We start from the raw sequence: 18,955 nt of genomic DNA, 5'->3' as shown, positions 1-18,955 counted from the left end.
AATTTTTAATAATATGAACAAATATTCATGGTTCCTTCGAATTCGCCTAAATGGGAGTTTGCTGGATATCGGGGGACCGTCTGAATTGTAATGTAGCATTTGGTATTCAGATGTATTCTAATAACACTTGTCTGGGGGATGTTCATGGAGACTATCTGAGCGATTTAAACAAAAGAAAAAAGCAGCTGCTTCAAGCACTTTTGTATTATATATTTCCAGCTGTACAATTATGACTTCTTTGTCTTTCTTACGCCAGACACTCTTTAACTGCAGCTGCCACGTGTTTGTCGACCGGGCACTTGTCGTGGAAAATATAAGCTTCCTGCTTGGGGTGGAGCTTCTTTTGGCTTTGTACTTCTGCCTGAACATCAAGTATCCCAGAGGGGTTGCTTCGACAATGGAGTTCATTCAAAGGTAGGTTGTTTTCTGTTTAGTTTAATACTCTGCTTATTGTTGGTGTAGTAGCTTCTGGTGGATCTGCCTTCCAGATAACAGCTGTATTTTGTTAAACTTGGCATCCTCATAAGCAGTGGTGCTGAGCAACATAGTCGTGATACCACCTACTTATACATCTGATGCGGCCAATCAAGTTAAACTGTGAAGACAAAATGCAACTGTGGGGAATTCAAATTATGTACTGCATTGACCCAATCACTACGAGGCCAATTTTAATGCAAACTTCCAACAACTAAGCTGAATAATAATGGCAAGAGATGTAGTAGTGGTATGTCACCTGCCACTTTCTTGCCGAGTCCATATGACATCTTGTTAGTGTCACTAGCAGCTGCAGTCTAAAGCCATTGCCATGAAGCATGACTGTGGGATAGTAGTTGTGCGTCAGTTGTGTTGCAAGACATAATTCGAGTTGTAATGTGCAATTAGCACACCATTACCTCAATTTATAGTATTACTGCTATTACATCACTTCTGTGGTTTGTAACCGGAAATTTTAAGATCTTTCACTATTTTTGTCATTCTTCAGTTTTAAAAAAACATCTTTCAAGCATGGAATGTAGTTGAGCGAGCTACCTAAGGCTAGTTCTTTCTGACCCCTTTAAGCAGCACTGTAGAGGGGCATGCGGTGTCTGAATGAAATATTTTATGCCACAAAATCAAGGAGAAAATCAGTTCATTGCAGCAACTTGAAGAGAAGAAATGACAACTGCAGAATAAAACTGCAGATTCAGCAGGTGTGTCTATTACCGTATTATGCGGAATAGAGATCGAACTGGAATATAAGTCGACCTCCTGACCTTGTAGCCGAAAAATGCAAAAAAAAAGAATTGGTACAGGCTATTGGTTTATTGAGGCTACAACCTGTTTCGTCTCAGATTACTCTTTGGGGTTGTCATCCATGGTGCAGACCAGGGAATTGCTTATGCAGCACTTTTTAAACACTCACAAGACCGTCTCATCGTGAAGCAAGCGCAAAGCATGGGAAAATCGTGTGCACACTGTACTGATAGCCAGTCTGTGCAGGTGGCTAGCAAGCATCTCGGGGTATCCATTCATAGAGATGTCACACGGCGCTTGCAGACAAAAGTCGCCACTTTGTACAGAAGCACAAGTGCACATAGCAGCGCTTTTGAAACGAGGTCTTACGAGCATTGCATACAAAGAACTGCCCTTCAGCTAACACCAGTAGCACACTGTAGATGGCCTTCAGCGACACCAAACTGGCGCAAGCCAGACACATCATGAAAAACTTCCAAATTTTCGTTTAATTGCTGCTGTGAAACGCCGGACTAGCAACTGAAATTTAATGAAGAAACCGACACACTCTCTGAACAACCAAGTCAACGCATGCGCCAACACGTACGTGTGAAACGAATGAAGATGCTGTTGTTACTAACTACCTCTACTTTCGTATAAACACCACTCAAGTTTGAACGAAGCCAATTTTTTTATCGCTGAGGATGATAGACGGTGCGCTAATGCAGTTGCCTTCCTGCTGTTGTCTTATGAAGAACGCCTCCAGAAGAACGCCTCCAGTCCTGCCTTTTCCAAGGACCGTTACACTATCAAATAATGGTTCGCACTTGCACTGTCGACAGTGAAAGGCAAGGTGTCCAGCTCCTTGAGAACTAACTAACGCGCAATGCTCCTCCAGCCGCTCATTGACACATCGGCCGGTTTGGCCGATGTAAACCTTCCCACACCTCAGCAGAATTTTATAGATGACACTGTGCTCACACATAACGAATTTCTTGGCATGGTTTGTCTTACACGCGCATTTTTCTTTTCCCATATTTCCAAAGCACGCGCACAGTCTGGAGAGTTTACACGGCGCGGAAAAGACCACTTGAACCCCGTGCTGCGAAGCAATTTTCTTTATGTTGTGCAACACTTTATGTATATGCGGCATTACTTCAACCTTCCTTTTTTTCCTTCTTTTCATCTGGTCCCTGTGACTAAGAATTAGAGGGAAGTACTGGAGGCGTTCTTCATAAGACAACAGCAGGAAGGCAACTGCATTAGCGCACCTGCGTCTATCACCCTCAGCGACAAAGAAATCGGCTTCCTTCAAACTTGAGAGGTGTCGATACGAAATCGTTAGTAACAATAGCATTTTCATTCGTTCACGCGTACGTGTTGGCGCATGCGTTGACTTGGCTGTTCACAGAGTGTGTCGGTTTCTTCAATTAAATTTCAGCTGCTAGTCCAGCGTTGTTGTCTCGTCTCTCCTCGTGTTTTTCGTCCTTTTTCGCTGGTTTCCGTTCCTTCGTTGAAGAAAACCACCGGTAGTATAAAAAAATTAGAATATACAATTTGTAGGAAAGCATTTCAAAACGCGCCCTAGAAAAAATGTCGACTTGCGTGGAGCAGTTTGTCAGATATATAAAAAAATTTTAGTTTGCATTGTGCTCTTGCCTTGCAGTGAAGCCCAACCTAAATTTCAAAATGTGCAATTTCTGGTGGTTCCCTGGAAGAAATCTGGTGGTTTGACATTAGCAGCGGCAGCAATTTGCCCCCACGTAACATAAAAACATCTTGTCAATGACCGACTTAGCATTTCCGGCCAGCAGAGTATTTGGGGCAAGCGCGCAATGCGGAAAAACATGCATGATGTTGAAAACAAAATGAAGTTGATGCTTGTTGACGCTCACCGTCAGTTATGATGTTCTGACTCGCTAATGTAGCCTTGCTTGCAGCAGTGAGGTGCAATGCGCTAGAATCGTGCCCTGCAAACTTTTGCTGTTGTGTGATAAAAAAAGATCAGCATTACCAGCCTCCTCCATTGCAGTGCCACCTAAAATTTTTGAAAAGAAACAGTACAAAACGTATTGGAGACTGTCCGAATAGAGGGTTCAACTAAGAAACAACACTACACTCTTAAGATAGCCTCGTATGAAAACGAAACTGGCAGGCGGTGTGTAAGGCGGTTTGAAGCACTCTCCTCGTCGAAACTGATATCTGGTGACTGGGTGCTATCGTTTGACTTGCCTGGGAAGTTCTCATTACAGAAATTGGGTTAGGGTGGGTGAAATCAGGAACGGCAGGCTTTTTTCAAGGATTAGTAGCGGATGCTCAAGGCTTGAAGTTGGGTAACTGCGTGGTAGCGCCTATATGAATTTCGCCATGCAGAAATGAAAACGAAACAGTTGTAAACTGTTCGTTAATGGTCCTGTGGTAAGTGAAACTACAACACACCTTAGAACAACGTACGCAGAGGGAATAAAACTACCTAAACAGACACTGCTTGACATTTTCCACCAATTTCTGAGATTATTACTGTCAGAGTGCAAGCCTGACGATGGAAAATCGGCTTCTGATTCACCATTATAAAGAAAAACAAACGCTGATGCAGACTAATTACCAGTGGCACGTATTCTTCTTCAGTAGCATTGACCACGCCGCTTTTCCACACCCAGGTAATGCAAACGCTTCGTGCACATTTTCATTGCAAAAATGAAAACGAAATGGATTTTGAAAGGGCATTTTCTGAGCTAACTCCAGATCGTTCCAGAAACGGCTGGAATGCTGTGAAAAGGGGCTCCCAAGGTATCTTTGAAATTGAACGGTTTTGAATAGGTGCGGTAAAGAAAGAATTAAGTCGCTGTGGTTAAGTCACTTAAGAAAGAGGCGTCACTGTGGTAATAAAAGAACAGGCTAAGCCAGCAAGGAATTTAATGTGTTGGCTGGACTGACTTATCTGTTTATTTTGTTTTAGGTACCTAGTTGGCATCACACCAAGTGAAGGTACCAAACAGGAGGAAGCGCGGCCCAAAGGAGCGGAGTCAAAGGCCATGAAAGCCGCCGCAGAGCTTGAGACATTCAAGAAGAAATGGAGCAATGTGAGTTGCAGGCCTTTATAAGTTGTGTGGTGAACTGTATGCGTCTGTTCTGGAACTTATACCCCCCCCTCCAAAAAAAAAAAAAGAAAGACTCCACAACCACGAGAACCCCACCCAGGGGGATATACACAGCCTCCCAAGAGGATACACAATATGGGGGGTTGTCGTTCTCCCCAGGAGGACAACGACAACCCCCTCAGGAGGATTTCGACACCCCCTCAAAATCAAAATTCTGGATTAACCCCTGCGTCTGTTCATATGAGTGAAAGTACTACACCCAATAAGTATTCTTTTAATCTGGGTATATTTTAAAGGAGCCATGAAGAGAAAACACAAGTTTGGTTCATTCAAAAGATTGCCTCGTTAGAATCATACTGACACCACTGCTAACGTAAACTTCGCTCAAACAAGCTATATATTTAGGAAAAAAAAGGGAATGGCCATGCGACCCACTAGCTCATTTCCCGCAGCAGAACCTATGACGTGACATGTTACAGTTCTGGGATTTGCGGAGGGCGGCAAAAGCAAACGCAAATTAGGCAGAGCTTACAAACTTGCCGAACGAGCTATTTGTGCTTAAATGTAGGGCAAATTCTTTTCAAAGCCGTAAGAATGGTGGGACAAACAGTGGAAGTTTCGGAAGCACACGTAAACAGAAGTGCCGATGTGTACTGCTGTTGGTACTGCGCGCGCTATACTTGGTTTAGCTGCACAGGACTGCAGGGCTTTGGGGTTGTCTCGGACTACACTTGCCGACTGACGCAAGGAACGGTGTTTTACGTGAGCATATTTGTAGAGCGAGCACTATGTTTCACGAAGCAATTATTTTCTTCCTGAAGAAAACCAAGCCAGGTTTAAATACGGTCAAAAACAAACCAAAGGCCACGGAGAAAGAAATTCTTGCTCCGCGCCAAAGGCAGAAAACGGTATGCTACCGTATGGTGGCTCCATCTAGGTTCAGTAACGGCAAACAAGGCCTCCCAATTGGCTGCAGAGCTATGGTCCCTAGAAATATCTTTCTAGGGACCATAGAAGAGCGCTCAATTCCTGTGAAGTCATTGCGGACCACGAGAACACTCGATTTAGTGGGAAAATTAAAATTTTAACTTAAATTAATCAATTTCTCAGTGAATAAAACATTGTTTGCATTTGGACAAGCGCTGGGGGCACTATAAAACATTAAATCTTTCGAATAACACAAACTTGTATTTTGTCTTCATGGCTCCTTAAAGGGGAGACATGGATGGATCCTAAAACTATTCCTTTTATTTTTAAGTAAACTCTGTTAAACTTGTCACTCTTGCTGCTTCTTTTCCACTGATTTCAAATATTCCGTTATTTTTTTAGTTTGTCAATTAGTTCCCGAGATAATTAGAGGCAATTAACCATTTTTGGAGGAACAAGGGACAAAGCAGTGTTGGTCATAAAACTGTAATCTTTACATTTTCCAACATTATGAACCCTGGTGAGTGCAATAAGAGAATCAGTTTTTTGATGCATCTCTTGGAACTAATTTTAACGCCCATTAAACTTCAGTGTTTGAAATGGGCACTCAAAATGGTTCCTTGCCACTGGTGCCACCAAGGTGTAAAGAAATCAGTGGGGGAAAGCACCAAGTCTTAAAAATTTCACAAAGTTTACTTAAAAATTAAAATTTTTTTTTAAGAGCAGTGTCCCCCCTTAAAGATATATCCTGTACTGTACTAATCTGACTTGTCATGACTTACTTATCATGACTTTGACTTACCCGTACGTTCTTACAGGTAAATCTGGCATATAATTTGAAATTCCACTTGCTTTTTGCCCCAGTCATTTGGGCCTAACTTGCTTTCCCTTGGTTTAGAATTGCTCCTTAGGGTGTTTTACTCCACATAGTAATGAGCAATTCTTGCCATTTTCAGCAAACTGCATACAAATTACAGTATCCCTTTTCACAATGTAACATGTCACAGTGTAACATGGCACACTGATAATGGAAAAGACGAAAGCAGCTGGTACTGTCATTATTTGGATATATTACAAGACACGAATACATTGATAAGAACGGCCATTGAAGAATCTCAAAGGCGAATGTCAAAGGTGATTCTCAAAGGCAAGACAGGCACACTCAAGTTAATCTTTATACCATAATTACATGGTATAAAGATGCTGCACCCTTACAAGTGAGAATCTTCTTTCCCTGCTTCTTCTGTCACCTCCGCGTGCCGTCATGCCGAGGTTCTCATTCTTATGCACGCGCTATCTCCCGCAGACGGGCGGCAATTTCAATACATTTCGAAAACAGAGCAAAATGTACTCATACAATTATTAGCCCAAGCCGTTCACGAGGTAGTGTCTACTTTTCTGTGAGAGACTAATCAATCCTTTTTGGTGGTAATGATGGTAAATTACTGGAAGCTATCATTTGTAAGTACGGTGGCCTCTGCACTAAAAAAATGCAGACACGTCTGGTAGCTTGTTATAATCAAAGGTATGTTTTATGGTATATCAGCTTTTTTTGGCCTTATTTTTTATGTACCATTTCATGGTCGTCCTCAAATATACAAAATAGGTCTACGGCATGCATTTTCACCCAGTTTTAATGAAGTATGAAATTAATATTTTATTGGTAATGGCTTTGGTAATTGTCCAGGCTTTGGTAATCTCCCAAATAAAAATACTTTCTTGTTTTTGTTTTCAGCTGCTCTGCTAAACTAGTTTCTGGACCATCCACTGGACAACTGGACAATCTGATCCAGAAATGTTCGTCATGCAAGCCCGTCAAGTGATACGAGACAAGTTGCAAGTTGCAAGTCCAGAATGATGTATTATACAGTTCTCAATACAGCCTCAAAAGTACCCTTGTTGCTGTCAGTCTTGCCAATCTATGTCGATTTGTGTCATAAACAACACAAATTCTGTACACCAAATATGTTTCATTGCAGCAAAGTGGTGGGTGGAAATTGTTAACAGATTCAGTGCGCATGCTTGAAGTTACATGCTAACTGCAGAATTTCTTCTCTTCTCTATTGTGTTTTAGTAGCGTATTCAAAAATAGTACCACATGTGCCTCTTAAGAGTTAATTGCACTGAGAAAGCTAAATGAATCTGGAACAAAGTCAAACGGGTCAAGAAAATACAGTATTTATTAAGGGTACCACTGATTGTGATTAAACTTCAAACCATTAATGAAATACTAAACAGATTAACGATGATAAATGAGCATCTCTTTAGAAGTTTTTTCTGAACTTCTGCACTGCTGTGCTTGTGCTCTAAGTTTACGCAAAGGTCACATTGTGTAGTCTATCTTGTTTGACAGTAAGAATGCCAGTGGTACCTGCTTATTTAGAAAATGAAACAATTTTGCCTATGAGAAACTGTAGCCATTTCAAATGGCCGTGGCTAACTAGTGACATTCCCAAAGGCAAATTTTTTTTCTTTTCTATATAAGCAGGTTTTGTGTCAAACAGAATAGACCGAATAATGTGACTATCGCGTAAGGTTAGAGTGCAAATGCAGAAGTGGTTTGTTCAAAAAAACTTTTATAGGCGCTCATTTTTTGCCGTAACCCTGCTACTGCTGCGACAGTTGCGATACAGTTAGCATGCTTTACGGTTCAAATTCATCCGGTAAATGCCGTATTGATCTTTTACAGTTACACTCTTGTGAAAGTGCATGACGGCGCCAAACCGTAACGGAAAATAATGGTTTGTTTTCCATAAAAACGCAGTACGGTTTTGCATCATCAAACAAAACTTACGGTTTCTGCACTGCACAAGTGTGCTACAGTTCCTGTTCCGTTGAACAGAACTTACGGTTTCTGCACTGCACAAGTGTGCTACAGTTTCTGTTCTGTTGAACAGAACTTACGGTTTCTGCACTGCACAAGTGTGCTACAGTTCCTGTTCCGTTGGACAAAACTTACGGTTTCTGCACTGCGCAAGTGTGCTACAGTTCCTGTTCCGTTGGACAAAACTTACGGTTTCTGCACTGCACAAGTGTGCTACAGTTCCTGTTCCGTTGGACAAAATTACGGTTTCTGTTGCGTATTCTGGGCTAACAGTGAAAATGCCGTAAAAGGAAGGAACGGTTAAATTAGCGCAACGCATAAATACGAATACATGCCGGCATCAAGAGTTAGCGGTCATTATTACCGTAGATTTACGAAAAATTTTTTAACAGTGCAGAAAATGCACCGGACAGTTAAACATGCGATCTGAGAGGTAATAAAGGTACTGCCTCACCAGCGCGGTGTTGCTGCTGTTAAACGCATGGTCCAAGTAATGCTGTACTGTCGGCGGTTGTATCTCTCTGATTTGTTTTTCCATTATGCTCTCCAGCACCTGCCGAATCGTTGTAGCGTTCTCACTTTCAAGGTCCTCAGACAACAAACGGCGTTTGACTGCATGGCCCAGCGCCCAACACGTCTCGTCTGATGTTACTCCGATGACTATATCGACTTCCCTAAAGAGACCGCGTTCCGTGGCAATCCTTGGGTCTTTAGGCAGGAAGTTATTGTGGTATGTAGTCTGAAAAGTACCAAAGTATGGTGAGGCTGCTTCGCCAGATGCTGCTAGTAGTTCTTCGACTGATACATTCCGCAGACATCTGACAAGGTCATCGGCGTGTGTTGACAAAATCTCTTCACCAGAGCAGTTCACAATCTTTGACACACGGTGAGCCATCTGGAGACTCTGCTGCGGCGAATCGTAGAAGTCGATACTGTATAGGCTGCCACTTAGCAAAATAGCATTCTGGAATAGGTATCGACTGAGCGGGGAGAGCATATGAGCATGAATGCTCATGGCCCCCGCACTTTCTCCAAATAGGGTCACTTTGAGGGGATCTCCACCGAAGAACTTGGAGTTCTCTTGAATCCACTCCAGAGCCAGCGTCTGATCCATTAGACCCATGTTTCCAGGTGCTTCAACCGAACTGGCATCTAGAAATCCGAGAATATCCAGCCTGTAGTTCATCGACACAACCACAAAGCCAGTCTTCGCGCATAATATAGAACCATTGTAGTTTGGGTTAGACGCAGTGCCATGCGTAAAGCCTCCGCCGTGTATCCACACCAAGACTGGTACAGGTTCGACATGCTGGTTTTGTTCCCGGTGGGGTGTCCACACATGCAGGTGTAAGCAATCCTCGGTGTAGTTGATTCCCGTCGCAGATATCCCGGAATAGCCCCGCTGTGGGCAGGCTGTGCGACGTGATGTGGCGTTATATGTGCCGTTCCAGGGCGTCAAAGGTATTGAAGCACGGAATCTCCGGGCACCAAGAGGGGGTTCTGCATAAGGAATACCTTGGTACTGCTCGATTTTTTTGTTGAGTACATCCAGCTGTAGCCCCATCACCCGGCCGAGTTTCGTCTCTCGTTCCACTGTGTCTTCAATGCAGTGACTGGCAGTCATCAGGCACATCAGTGTCAGAATCTTGCTCCACATGCTAACCGCTTATCCCGCCTGAAAAAAAAAACGTGAAGTTTTTTATTCAGGCAAAGAAGAAAAACGAGCAATTCACAGCAACTCAGTGAAACATATGTCACAAGTGCCAAAAATTTTAACAGCGAAGCTGTTCAGCAAATCGTAATTTTCCTGCCCGCAGTTAAAAAGACCAAGAAAATGCTGAACGCGTGCACGTGAGCGCTTGCCTCTTGCAGATCACCCAGCGTCCCCGGCGCATGTTTGTCAAGCCAACCATACCTACTTAGAGTGATTGCCCACGATTGGCCTAAAAAGAGCTCTATTCTTCTGTGTGTCACCTGTGTTTCTGTCCCTCGTCCTGTGCTGCGCTTCGCTACTACGGTATGTACCAACTCGCCCAAGGCAGTACTCTGCTAAATCATTCGCCGTAATCTTGGCAACACTTGTTCGGAAGGAGAAAGACACGTCATAGCGTGCGCTCCTCCAAGGTGATGTCAAATGATTATCACTAAAAAAAATTAAGAAAGCTCACACTTATAGCAACGATGATGGAGCAAAGGTCATTGCGGCAGCGAAGAAGCAACTCGGCTTCACTCATGGTCTTAAACCGTCGAGATTGTAATGAAGTTTTCGTAAAGCTTCGCTACCAACAAGTCTTAGGTGTTAGTGTGAGAGTCCTTGCATTATTCTTGGTATAACCTGCAAGCTTTATCTTTATATCGGTATGATAGTACCCTCGCGGCAATGAACTCATCTTATGTCGATGGTTGAGCGGTCTACTTTGTAAACCAGCGCAACAAAGAAGTAACGAGAACTACACCTGCAGGTTGGAGTAAAGGAATACCAGAACCTCAGGTTTCCCGTATTTCTCTCTAGCCCATATGAGTACAGAGTGAGATGCGATGGAAACGCTTCAACGACTCCCTAAAGCATGGGATGCATTCATGTGCGTCATAAAAAGTCACTGGCACTCAATAACACGATAACAGCTATTTCCGATTTCATACACGGAAGTAATTATTGGACATGTCCCCGTCAATCAAAGGGTACCCTCTTCGAACTGACAATAACAATGAAGAAGGACATAAACAGCCTCCAGTGTCCACAAGCAGCCGAAGAAGTCCAGCTGGCGATCAAGTGATGTATTGGGTCATGTCATATATGGCAATTGAGCTCGTCATCTCTGCTTTCTGCAGATAAAAAGACAAGAAGGTGTACTGGTTAGGATAAGCGCGCACGGCAAAACAATCTATGCCAGGAGCGTAGCCAGAGGTAATGTTTCGGTGCCAGAATACGTCCGAAATTTATGCACGCAGGAGAATGACATATATTGTTCGTACGTTCGGCGCAGACTGCTTCTTCTAAATTTTTTATTATTGCGGTGGCGTATCACAACTCTTAATCATATTTGTGGCTACGCTATTGATCTATATTTATAAAATGAAGTGCCCGACTGACTGACTGACTGATTGAGTGATAGACTAACTGAATGACAGATTGAGTGATTCATCAGAGCGTGGCCGAAACAACTGGACCTAGAGACTTGAAACTTCCGGAGTAAATTATTCTCATCGCGTGAGGGCTCACTAATCCGAGATTCTCGGAAATTGTGCCCCTACCAGAGGAAAAGCGGGAAATGGTGTCTTCCCAAAGTAGTAATTATCTCGCTCACCCGTTGGGATATCGAACTTCTTTTTTTGATACACATAGCCCGCAAGATTCTCTAAAAAGGAAGTCTTACGGTTTTGCCATAATTAACACTTATATCGCGAATGTGCATTTCGGAGCGAATTGGGTATATGTAAACAAAGCCCAGTATTTGTTCCACTGCTTGGTACATCTAATTTATTTTTGCTTCCTGAAAGCATAACCCTTTTACCCTCAATTACAATCAAAGGCATAACATTTATGGGAACTGCACGCCACATTCCACGGTGTAGAACCTTAAAATATGACGAGCACACCGCTATTATGGTGTAGAAGCTCAATATGGCTGCATTTTGAAAGTATTGAGCCGTACGAGAGGTAGAAGCGATAAAAAATTATTGCACACATTTTTTTAATCCTAGACATTTTTTACCCACATTCTTTCACCCATATTGAACAGTTTTTGTTTATACAGGTAACCAATACAAATGTGCTAATCCCATTTTCCAAGATTTCTCTATAACCACCAAGTAATAGGGAGAATCCGGAGTTTCGCAAATTATCTGTCTTTACGCATTTCTCAATAACTATTCAGCCCTTCGATATATCCAAGTCATTTTTGCTTATAAATGCTGCCAAAAATATCGCCAGAAAACCAATATAAGGAGTTTGTCCAACCAAGCGTATAAAGACGCGAACGGGATTTTATATAAATCACACCATCTCGAAGTGGAATTCAGTTTAATTTTCAAGCGTAGTATAGCACACGCCATATCATCTCTTTATAATTTCTGCAGCCACATGCCTCCCGTAGGAGCCCATGTTGTTTATTATAAAAGTGTCACTGATGGGTATCCTTAACACCGACCGGATAATACTTCCCATGAGTAGGTAGCCCTCTGAGCACACGATCCTGGTACAATCTGCTTCAACAATTGTTACACCCATTCGTGTAATCTGTGTAGTGGTCGAACCTGGCCTCACCGGGTGACCGCTAGCGTGGATTTGAAAGCAGTGCCTGGGCCCACTACAGCGCTCTAATATGCTAACGCCATTTATTCCAGTGGGTAATTTCTGCACCGGTAAAGTTTCTTTCACTGTTTACCCCTGCGGGAAGCGACTCCCTGCTATAAGAAACGCATCGGGTTTTCTACGCAGAGTCGTGAATGGCACTCATTAAGGCTGTCTTGACAGTCTCGTGCAAGGTACCATTAGAAAAGTGTAATAGTGTGTCTGCTATGAGTTCTTTTTTGTCTCTCATAGAGCTATTCTTCGGTAGCCGACTACTTTCTAGTACTTCACACCCTCCAGGACGTCAGCTTTGATTTCGTTTAGGAGTTCACTTATAAATATTTTGCCTTCAGTAGTGTTTGCTGTACGATGAGGAGCTGCGCCCGTGGTAGAATCAGCACTTTTTATTTCTTTCTTCGGGCTCTAGATCAGTTTTTTCGCATAACCTCGACAAGGAGGTCATCAGTGGCGATTTGTGTTGGTATCGAGCCGGTAATAACGGTTATCCCAAGTATTTTGCTATTAGGAAGACGTTCGGTTTCAGAATCTTTGTTTATGATTGAGGTGAATGACTACGTGTTGTGAAATATCTTCCCGATTTTGCGCTCTCAACTATACCTGGGGGCCTTTTAATAACGCGAGTCACGAAATGGCAGAAGGGTTTTTGAAACCCATACAAAAAAATTCCCCCGCATTTCCCCGAGGGGGAGAATGTGAAAGTGCGAATGCACGGTTGTCGGCCCGCTTGCGGCGCTTGCGCTCGGCCCCCGCAGCCCACCGCCTCGCCGCCTTCTCTTCCATCTCTTCCATCGGGTTTGTAGTATCACGTGTACACCACGCAGTTATCAAGCCGCTATAACGCCGCTGAGTCGCCAACGCACGCCGCTGACGACGTAGTTTGAATGCGTTAAAGATATAAGGCGCGTCAACACTGTTATCACCGTCGCGTCCGTGGCTTGATCGGTAGAGCGTCGCGCTGCGGCCGCAAAGTCCGCGGATCGAAACCTGGCGCCGGATGCTGTTTCTTTATAGAGGAGCACTGCGGACGCCGACGCCGCCGCCGGCGGTGGATTGTTTGGGGTCGCTTATAAAGTGTATTCACACTTAATATCCAAAGAGGGCGTAGTGAATGGTTTACAGAGGTTGACCATAGCATGCCTTAGGACAGGGGGCCCGTCATGGGCAATTTGAGCAAAACACCCACAAACTCCGTTCGTCGCTTCAGCTCTTCCGCTTAAGCCTTCCCGCCTTGCCAGATCATATCTTTATTACGCGAGCTCGGGTTCCGCACTGTCTGCATTCACCAAACCAAATTTGACTCAATATACCCGTGCGGGTTTTAATGACTTGCTTGTGCGGTTTCGAAGCGGGTGTTTTGCTTCTGTTGACTGCTCGTGCCAAGACGCATACTGCCGCCTGCCATTTTTGTAGTGCTCGTAGGCAGAGTTGCATGGTGGCCATTTCGAATGAGAAGATACAATGTTCACGTTTCGCACTTCGAATCCTCCACCCCGCGAAAGTACTAAACGTAAAGCTGAAGGTCATGGTTTTATGACGTTCTAGTTTTGTAGTGTGGACTGTTTTAAAACGAAAGTGTTTTCCCAGGCAGCACAGGACTGTTCGGCCTAAAACAGGCCGGTGTATTTTGGCCGGTGATTTTCTGTCCGGCCGTTTTCCGGCAGCCATGTTCGGCCCATGTCCAAATGTGGGCCTTTTGGCCGTATACGGCCGTACTCCCATGGCTGTCCAACGGCCAGTGTCCGTCGGCCAGTCGACCGGCTTACGGTCATACGGCCAGATTCCAGCCGTAGGGCTCCGGCCATTCGAAAGCCACCCGCGTGTACGGCCGAAGTACGGCCGCTGGAGGACAGCCGAGATGCGGTCGTCGGACTCCAGCTGGACTAAAGCTACCGGAAATGCGGCCGTGCTACGGGCATTGAGTTCAGCCACAGTACGTTAACTGTACTGAGGCCGGTCACTGAATGTCGCGCGAGCAGATGACTCATTCGCGCAGTGCAGAAGCAGCACGAACCCAGCATTTTGGGTCCAATGCAGCCACATAAAAGGGAGCTCGCGCGCAACCACCAGCTGTCAAGCTTTCAGCGCAGCCTTGCTTAATTACCAGCCTGAGTTGACAGCAAAATTCATTTATAAACAGTGCTCACAAATTGTCGTTCCTTTAATTGCTGTGCCTCTTTTACTGCCGAACACAGAAAATATTCAGTTCTTTGTAGAGCTTGAATAGATGTATTGTCGAGGTCCTGATATCCTCTGTGGGGCGGCTTACCTGTAATAAACGGGGAAAGGTGAGAGGAGGGGGGGGGGGGGCGGCGGAGGGCGCATACTTTAGTGGGTTGAATTTCAGAGAGATAAATTGCGCCGCTTTTAGCCAATTTCTTTTAGGGCAATATTCCGGAACACTTTCATGCTATGACTACATAAACTATTTTTATAACACTTGCTTGACCAATTTTGATGTATATAAAACCGGCGTGAATGCCTTTACGAAGCGTTTTGGTTCTCTAAAAACACTCAGCAGCATTTAATAAAACTCCTTCACAAAAAAGTATGCCAAGGTTTTGGTCATTTTTCTTGCAAAGATATTTTCTACTCGATAAACCTTTCTGATTATCTTGCGCAGGGCTGATCCTAAGAAGGAGCGAACAGGTACTTTCATTTTCCATCTCTTTTAATGTTGTTTTCATGAGTATACGTCCACAACATTTAATAGTCCAAAAGAACTTAATTTTCTTCTAATGTCATACTACGTTCAAAAAATTCTAGACGCGTTGCGAATGACTCCCTGCTTGAGGTGGCTGCAGTTGTATCCCTCTGTGTTCACGCAAGGAAAGGCGTAAAATTAGTTACATAATTTGTTTCAAACCAATAACATAGCAATGGTAGCATGCATAAAGGAAACATTGCATACTACAACGAATAGGGCAATAAATATTTTATTGGTCAAGGTTGAATGCGTAGGGCTCTCAACCCGTCGGAGGCATACTTGCGCCTCTGGAAATTTATTTATTTATGTTTATTTCTTTATTTTCATTCATTTATTTATTCATTGTTTTATTTATTTATTTATTTATTTATTTATTTTTTATTTATTAGATGCCTGCTTGCCTTTGCATGCATTACAGAATGGAGATACATAACACTAAGCATTAAATATGAGACAAAATAACATAATAATTCTACAAAGCGCGCTAAAAATCGTCAATATAAACAGTTATTGCAATCATACGTGGAAGATAATTACACTGCAGTATTGATGTAAAATAAAATGGATCGCGCAAGGCGTCACCTTTAAAGGAAAGTTAATAATTTGCTTTAAGCTACCGGTCCCACTTTGCGATATGTAGAATGGTGCTTGGACATACTTCTCCCCTTCTACTCCAGTTTTTGAATGATAGATATTACGAAAAAAGTTCAACCTGTGGTTTCGACTGCGATCTTTCACGTCCTGCCATTTCAGTTTACTTTTACTTTCTCTCATGCTAAGTTGAGCGTGCCAATTACCTAATACGAATCGCACTGACATATTCTGTATGTTTTCGAGCGTATAAACCACCTCTTTGGTGTACGGATCCACGAAAACACATGCGTACTCCAAGATTGAGCGCACATGAGTGAAATACGGTTGTTCTTTTCAGTTAGATGGAGGTTCACTGAAATTTCGTCGCAGAAAGCCAAAAACATATGCAGCCGTAACTTTTATGGTGTGAACCTGCCTATTTAACCTCTAACCACTCCCTAAATAAACTCCTAGGTATTTATATTCCTCTGCCGTTGTCACAGCAGCATAATGTACGGTATACGTATTCAATTGGAATGAAGGTTTTCTTGTAAAGGTGCCGTTAACACACTGTTTAACATCCAAAAACTTTTCTGAATCAGTACACCAGGCAGTTATTAAATCCGAATAAAGCTGCAGGTATACGGAATCACGTTCATTCGCTATAGTCCGGTAAACTACACAGTATTTTTGAACAAAGCTATAGGGCCAATAGTAATAACAATGCAAAAACCGATTCATTCAGTTCATAGGATGAAATGTACTACGCAGAAGGTGATATGGAATACCATCATTTGCTTTTTTGCAGTCCAAGAATATACAGTCAACCACTTTAAGCTTATCTATTGCAAGATCCAAATCGTGCGTGAACTCAACAATCTGCGTTGAGCAAGAAAATCCTGACAAAAGTCGTGTTTGCTAGGATGCTGGCGATTATGTTTAACCAAATGAGTCATATCCCAAGACTAGCTAAGCTAACCTTCAAACATCGGAACTAAATTAACAGCTAGGCTTCGTCAGTGACAAGGCTCTGTTGTTATCGCAAATTTAAAATAATTTTTTTTCTAAATAGGCAGTCGTAAAATCCCATGAAGTAACATAGTGCAGGGCATGAAGTTGATCCTACCAATCCACGAGCGAGTCTCTTCTACGTTTATCACCAACAACATAGTGCAACATTGCTTGTCGCAGTTTAATTGTAAGCAGAATAACTTGCGCTTTTGCTCGCACTTGCCTTTCTTTGGTGGGGAGTCCTTGACATGGTGGCGGTTTAGCTCCTGCGTGGTGGCCGCTTGCTCGACGCCCTTGAAGGCCAGTTATTTTGGTGAACCATCTCCATCTCGGATCGCACATCTCTGCCGGGTCGATGTCTCCAATGCTCTCCATTTCTTGAGGGGGCGAATAGCCTCGAGCTGATGCGTCGACGAAGCCGGCGGCAGAGGCGTGGTAGCGGCGATGACTGGCGAGGCTTAGCTCACCCGTCGGTGTGGCACAGTCTTCTTGTGGCAATTAACGACATTTCGATGGCCTAAAAGGTTCCCTGCTAATGTCCAGTGAGTCCTTGCACCTTTCCCGTTCACCGAGAACACTCATTACTGTTTGACAAGCGATGTTCGTTCATTTAAAACGTAGAAACACGGAGCGGATGAAAAACGCGTCCCCGTGGTTCGGCTCCCTAACGGCTTTTTCTCCCCCCAGGAAAAAACCGGTCGGTCTCCTTCCAAACACGTCTGCGCATGAATTCTCGGCGCCCAGGCGCGTGCCGTTGTTCGGCTGTATGCCGTTTGCCGAAAAAATGACGTATAACCAGATACCTTACGTAGGCCGGTCTCCTCTTGAACACCGGTTGCCAAATATTCTGTGGCCATTCACTTGCCATAATTCGGCCGAGGACAGCTAACCGAATGAAAAACGTATATTCTGGGGCCGTACGTCGGCCGGTATCCTTCATAACACTGGTTGCCCGAAGAAAACGAATATTCTACCACCGGACGCGCGGTTCACCGGTGAAACAACGAATGCACGGCAGCCGCGCTCCGGCCGGTCTCCTTTCGAACACCAACTGCCGCAAGAATACGCATATTCTGTGGCCGGTCGCTTGCCGTGCTTCGGCAGATTACCGCTTCCCGAAGAAAAAACGGATGCCCTAAGGCCGTACTTCGGCCGTTCTCTTTCTCAATATCGGCAGCCGTAAGAGAACTGAATATCTGGCAGCCGGTTAGCTGCCGTTGTGCGTCCGGACACGGGCGCACGGAAAAATACCGAAGCGCTGGTTGCCGAATTTTGGCCGTTCAACGCATGATCAGTGGCTGCCAGAACCTGGATGCTGGCCGGACATGCCAGAAAGCGGCCATAGACGGGCCGGTCTTGGGGCACACATTCTGTGCCGCCTGGGTTATGGCCAGGTACGCAAGACCTCACTGGTGTCATGTCCGTCACGGAAATGACGTCGCCAGGAAATTTCCATGGGCGCGGCTCCCCCCGGATTCGAGCCACGAGCTCTCTCGCCGGCAGGGATTTATACACCCCCCCCTAACACCCCCCCAACACCCCACCAAGAGGATTTCTACACCCCCCAAAAAAAAAGATTCCACATGAGCACCCCGCCCCCATGCCCTCTGTCTAGACAGAGGAAAGGGGAGGGCAGAGTTCGCTTTTTTGAAAATGTGAAGGAGACCTAGTTTAACTATGCAATGGCTCTTCGCGTTTTATTTCGACACCCTATATTTCCCTAGTTTTGTACTAGCAATATGAATGAAGAAGGTTAAAGGCAAAACACGACAGTTTTATGCATTTCTCCTTGGACTGCATGTGAGAGTGCTTGGCAGCTAAACGCCTACTTCCTTTACTGGTGACTAGCATTTTAAAGGCTGCAAATTAAGGTCAAAAAATGGCTGCGGCTTTGCTCGGCTAGGCCTGGTTATGCTGACATAACCAGCTCGGTAGAGTCGGCACAGATGGACCAGCGCCCTCACTCCTTCCTTCCAACGCACAACGGCTGAACTGAAGCACGGGCCCTGCCGCAGTGAGAAACTGCGAGGTGGCAGAAAGAGTGGCGCCGTCTCTTATAACGCACGTTCTTGCAACGCTATAGAGGACCATGACGGACAGCTCCACACAAGAGATTGCGTCTTCAGAATGACACTCGTTCCGGCGCGAACAAAAGTCAAATAATTGATTTAGACTACTGATGCAAGCCTTCTTAGCGTGATAAAGTAGTGCTGACAAATAAGCAACTAAAAATACAGATAACTGCGTTTTTATGGGCGTGCAACTCAAGCTTGTTGTGTTTAAAATAA

At 44.2% G+C, this 18,955-nt stretch overlaps 1 protein-coding gene and 1 long non-coding RNA gene across 2 annotated transcripts; one reads left to right on the top strand and one right to left on the bottom strand.

Moving 5' to 3' along the window:
* Positions 1-259: 259 nt before the first annotated feature.
* LOC144173574 (uncharacterized) lies at positions 260-7,117 on the top strand. The gene is made up of 3 exons (XR_013323324.1): positions 260-414; positions 4,172-4,295; positions 6,976-7,117. It is a non-coding gene; the product is annotated as an uncharacterized LOC144173574 (long non-coding RNA).
* A 1,332-nt stretch (positions 7,118-8,449) lies between these two features.
* On the bottom strand, positions 8,450-9,731 carry LOC144175553 (cholinesterase-like). Its single transcript, XM_077704623.1, has one exon. It carries the CDS (start codon positions 9,719-9,721, stop codon positions 8,450-8,452), a length of 1,272 nt encoding a protein of 423 aa, XP_077560749.1. The 5' UTR covers positions 9,722-9,731.
* Between the last annotated feature and the right edge of the window lie 9,224 nt (positions 9,732-18,955).

Source organism: Haemaphysalis longicornis, unplaced genomic scaffold, assembly GCF_048455015.1.
Source record: "Haemaphysalis longicornis isolate Haplotype H1 unplaced genomic scaffold, Haemaphysalis longicornis Haplotype H1 scaffold_3, whole genome shotgun sequence".
Lineage (NCBI taxonomy): Eukaryota > Metazoa > Arthropoda > Arachnida > Ixodida > Ixodidae > Haemaphysalis > Haemaphysalis longicornis.
Note: the sequence above shows the minus strand (reverse complement) of the source record. Positions and strands in the feature narration are given on the sequence as shown.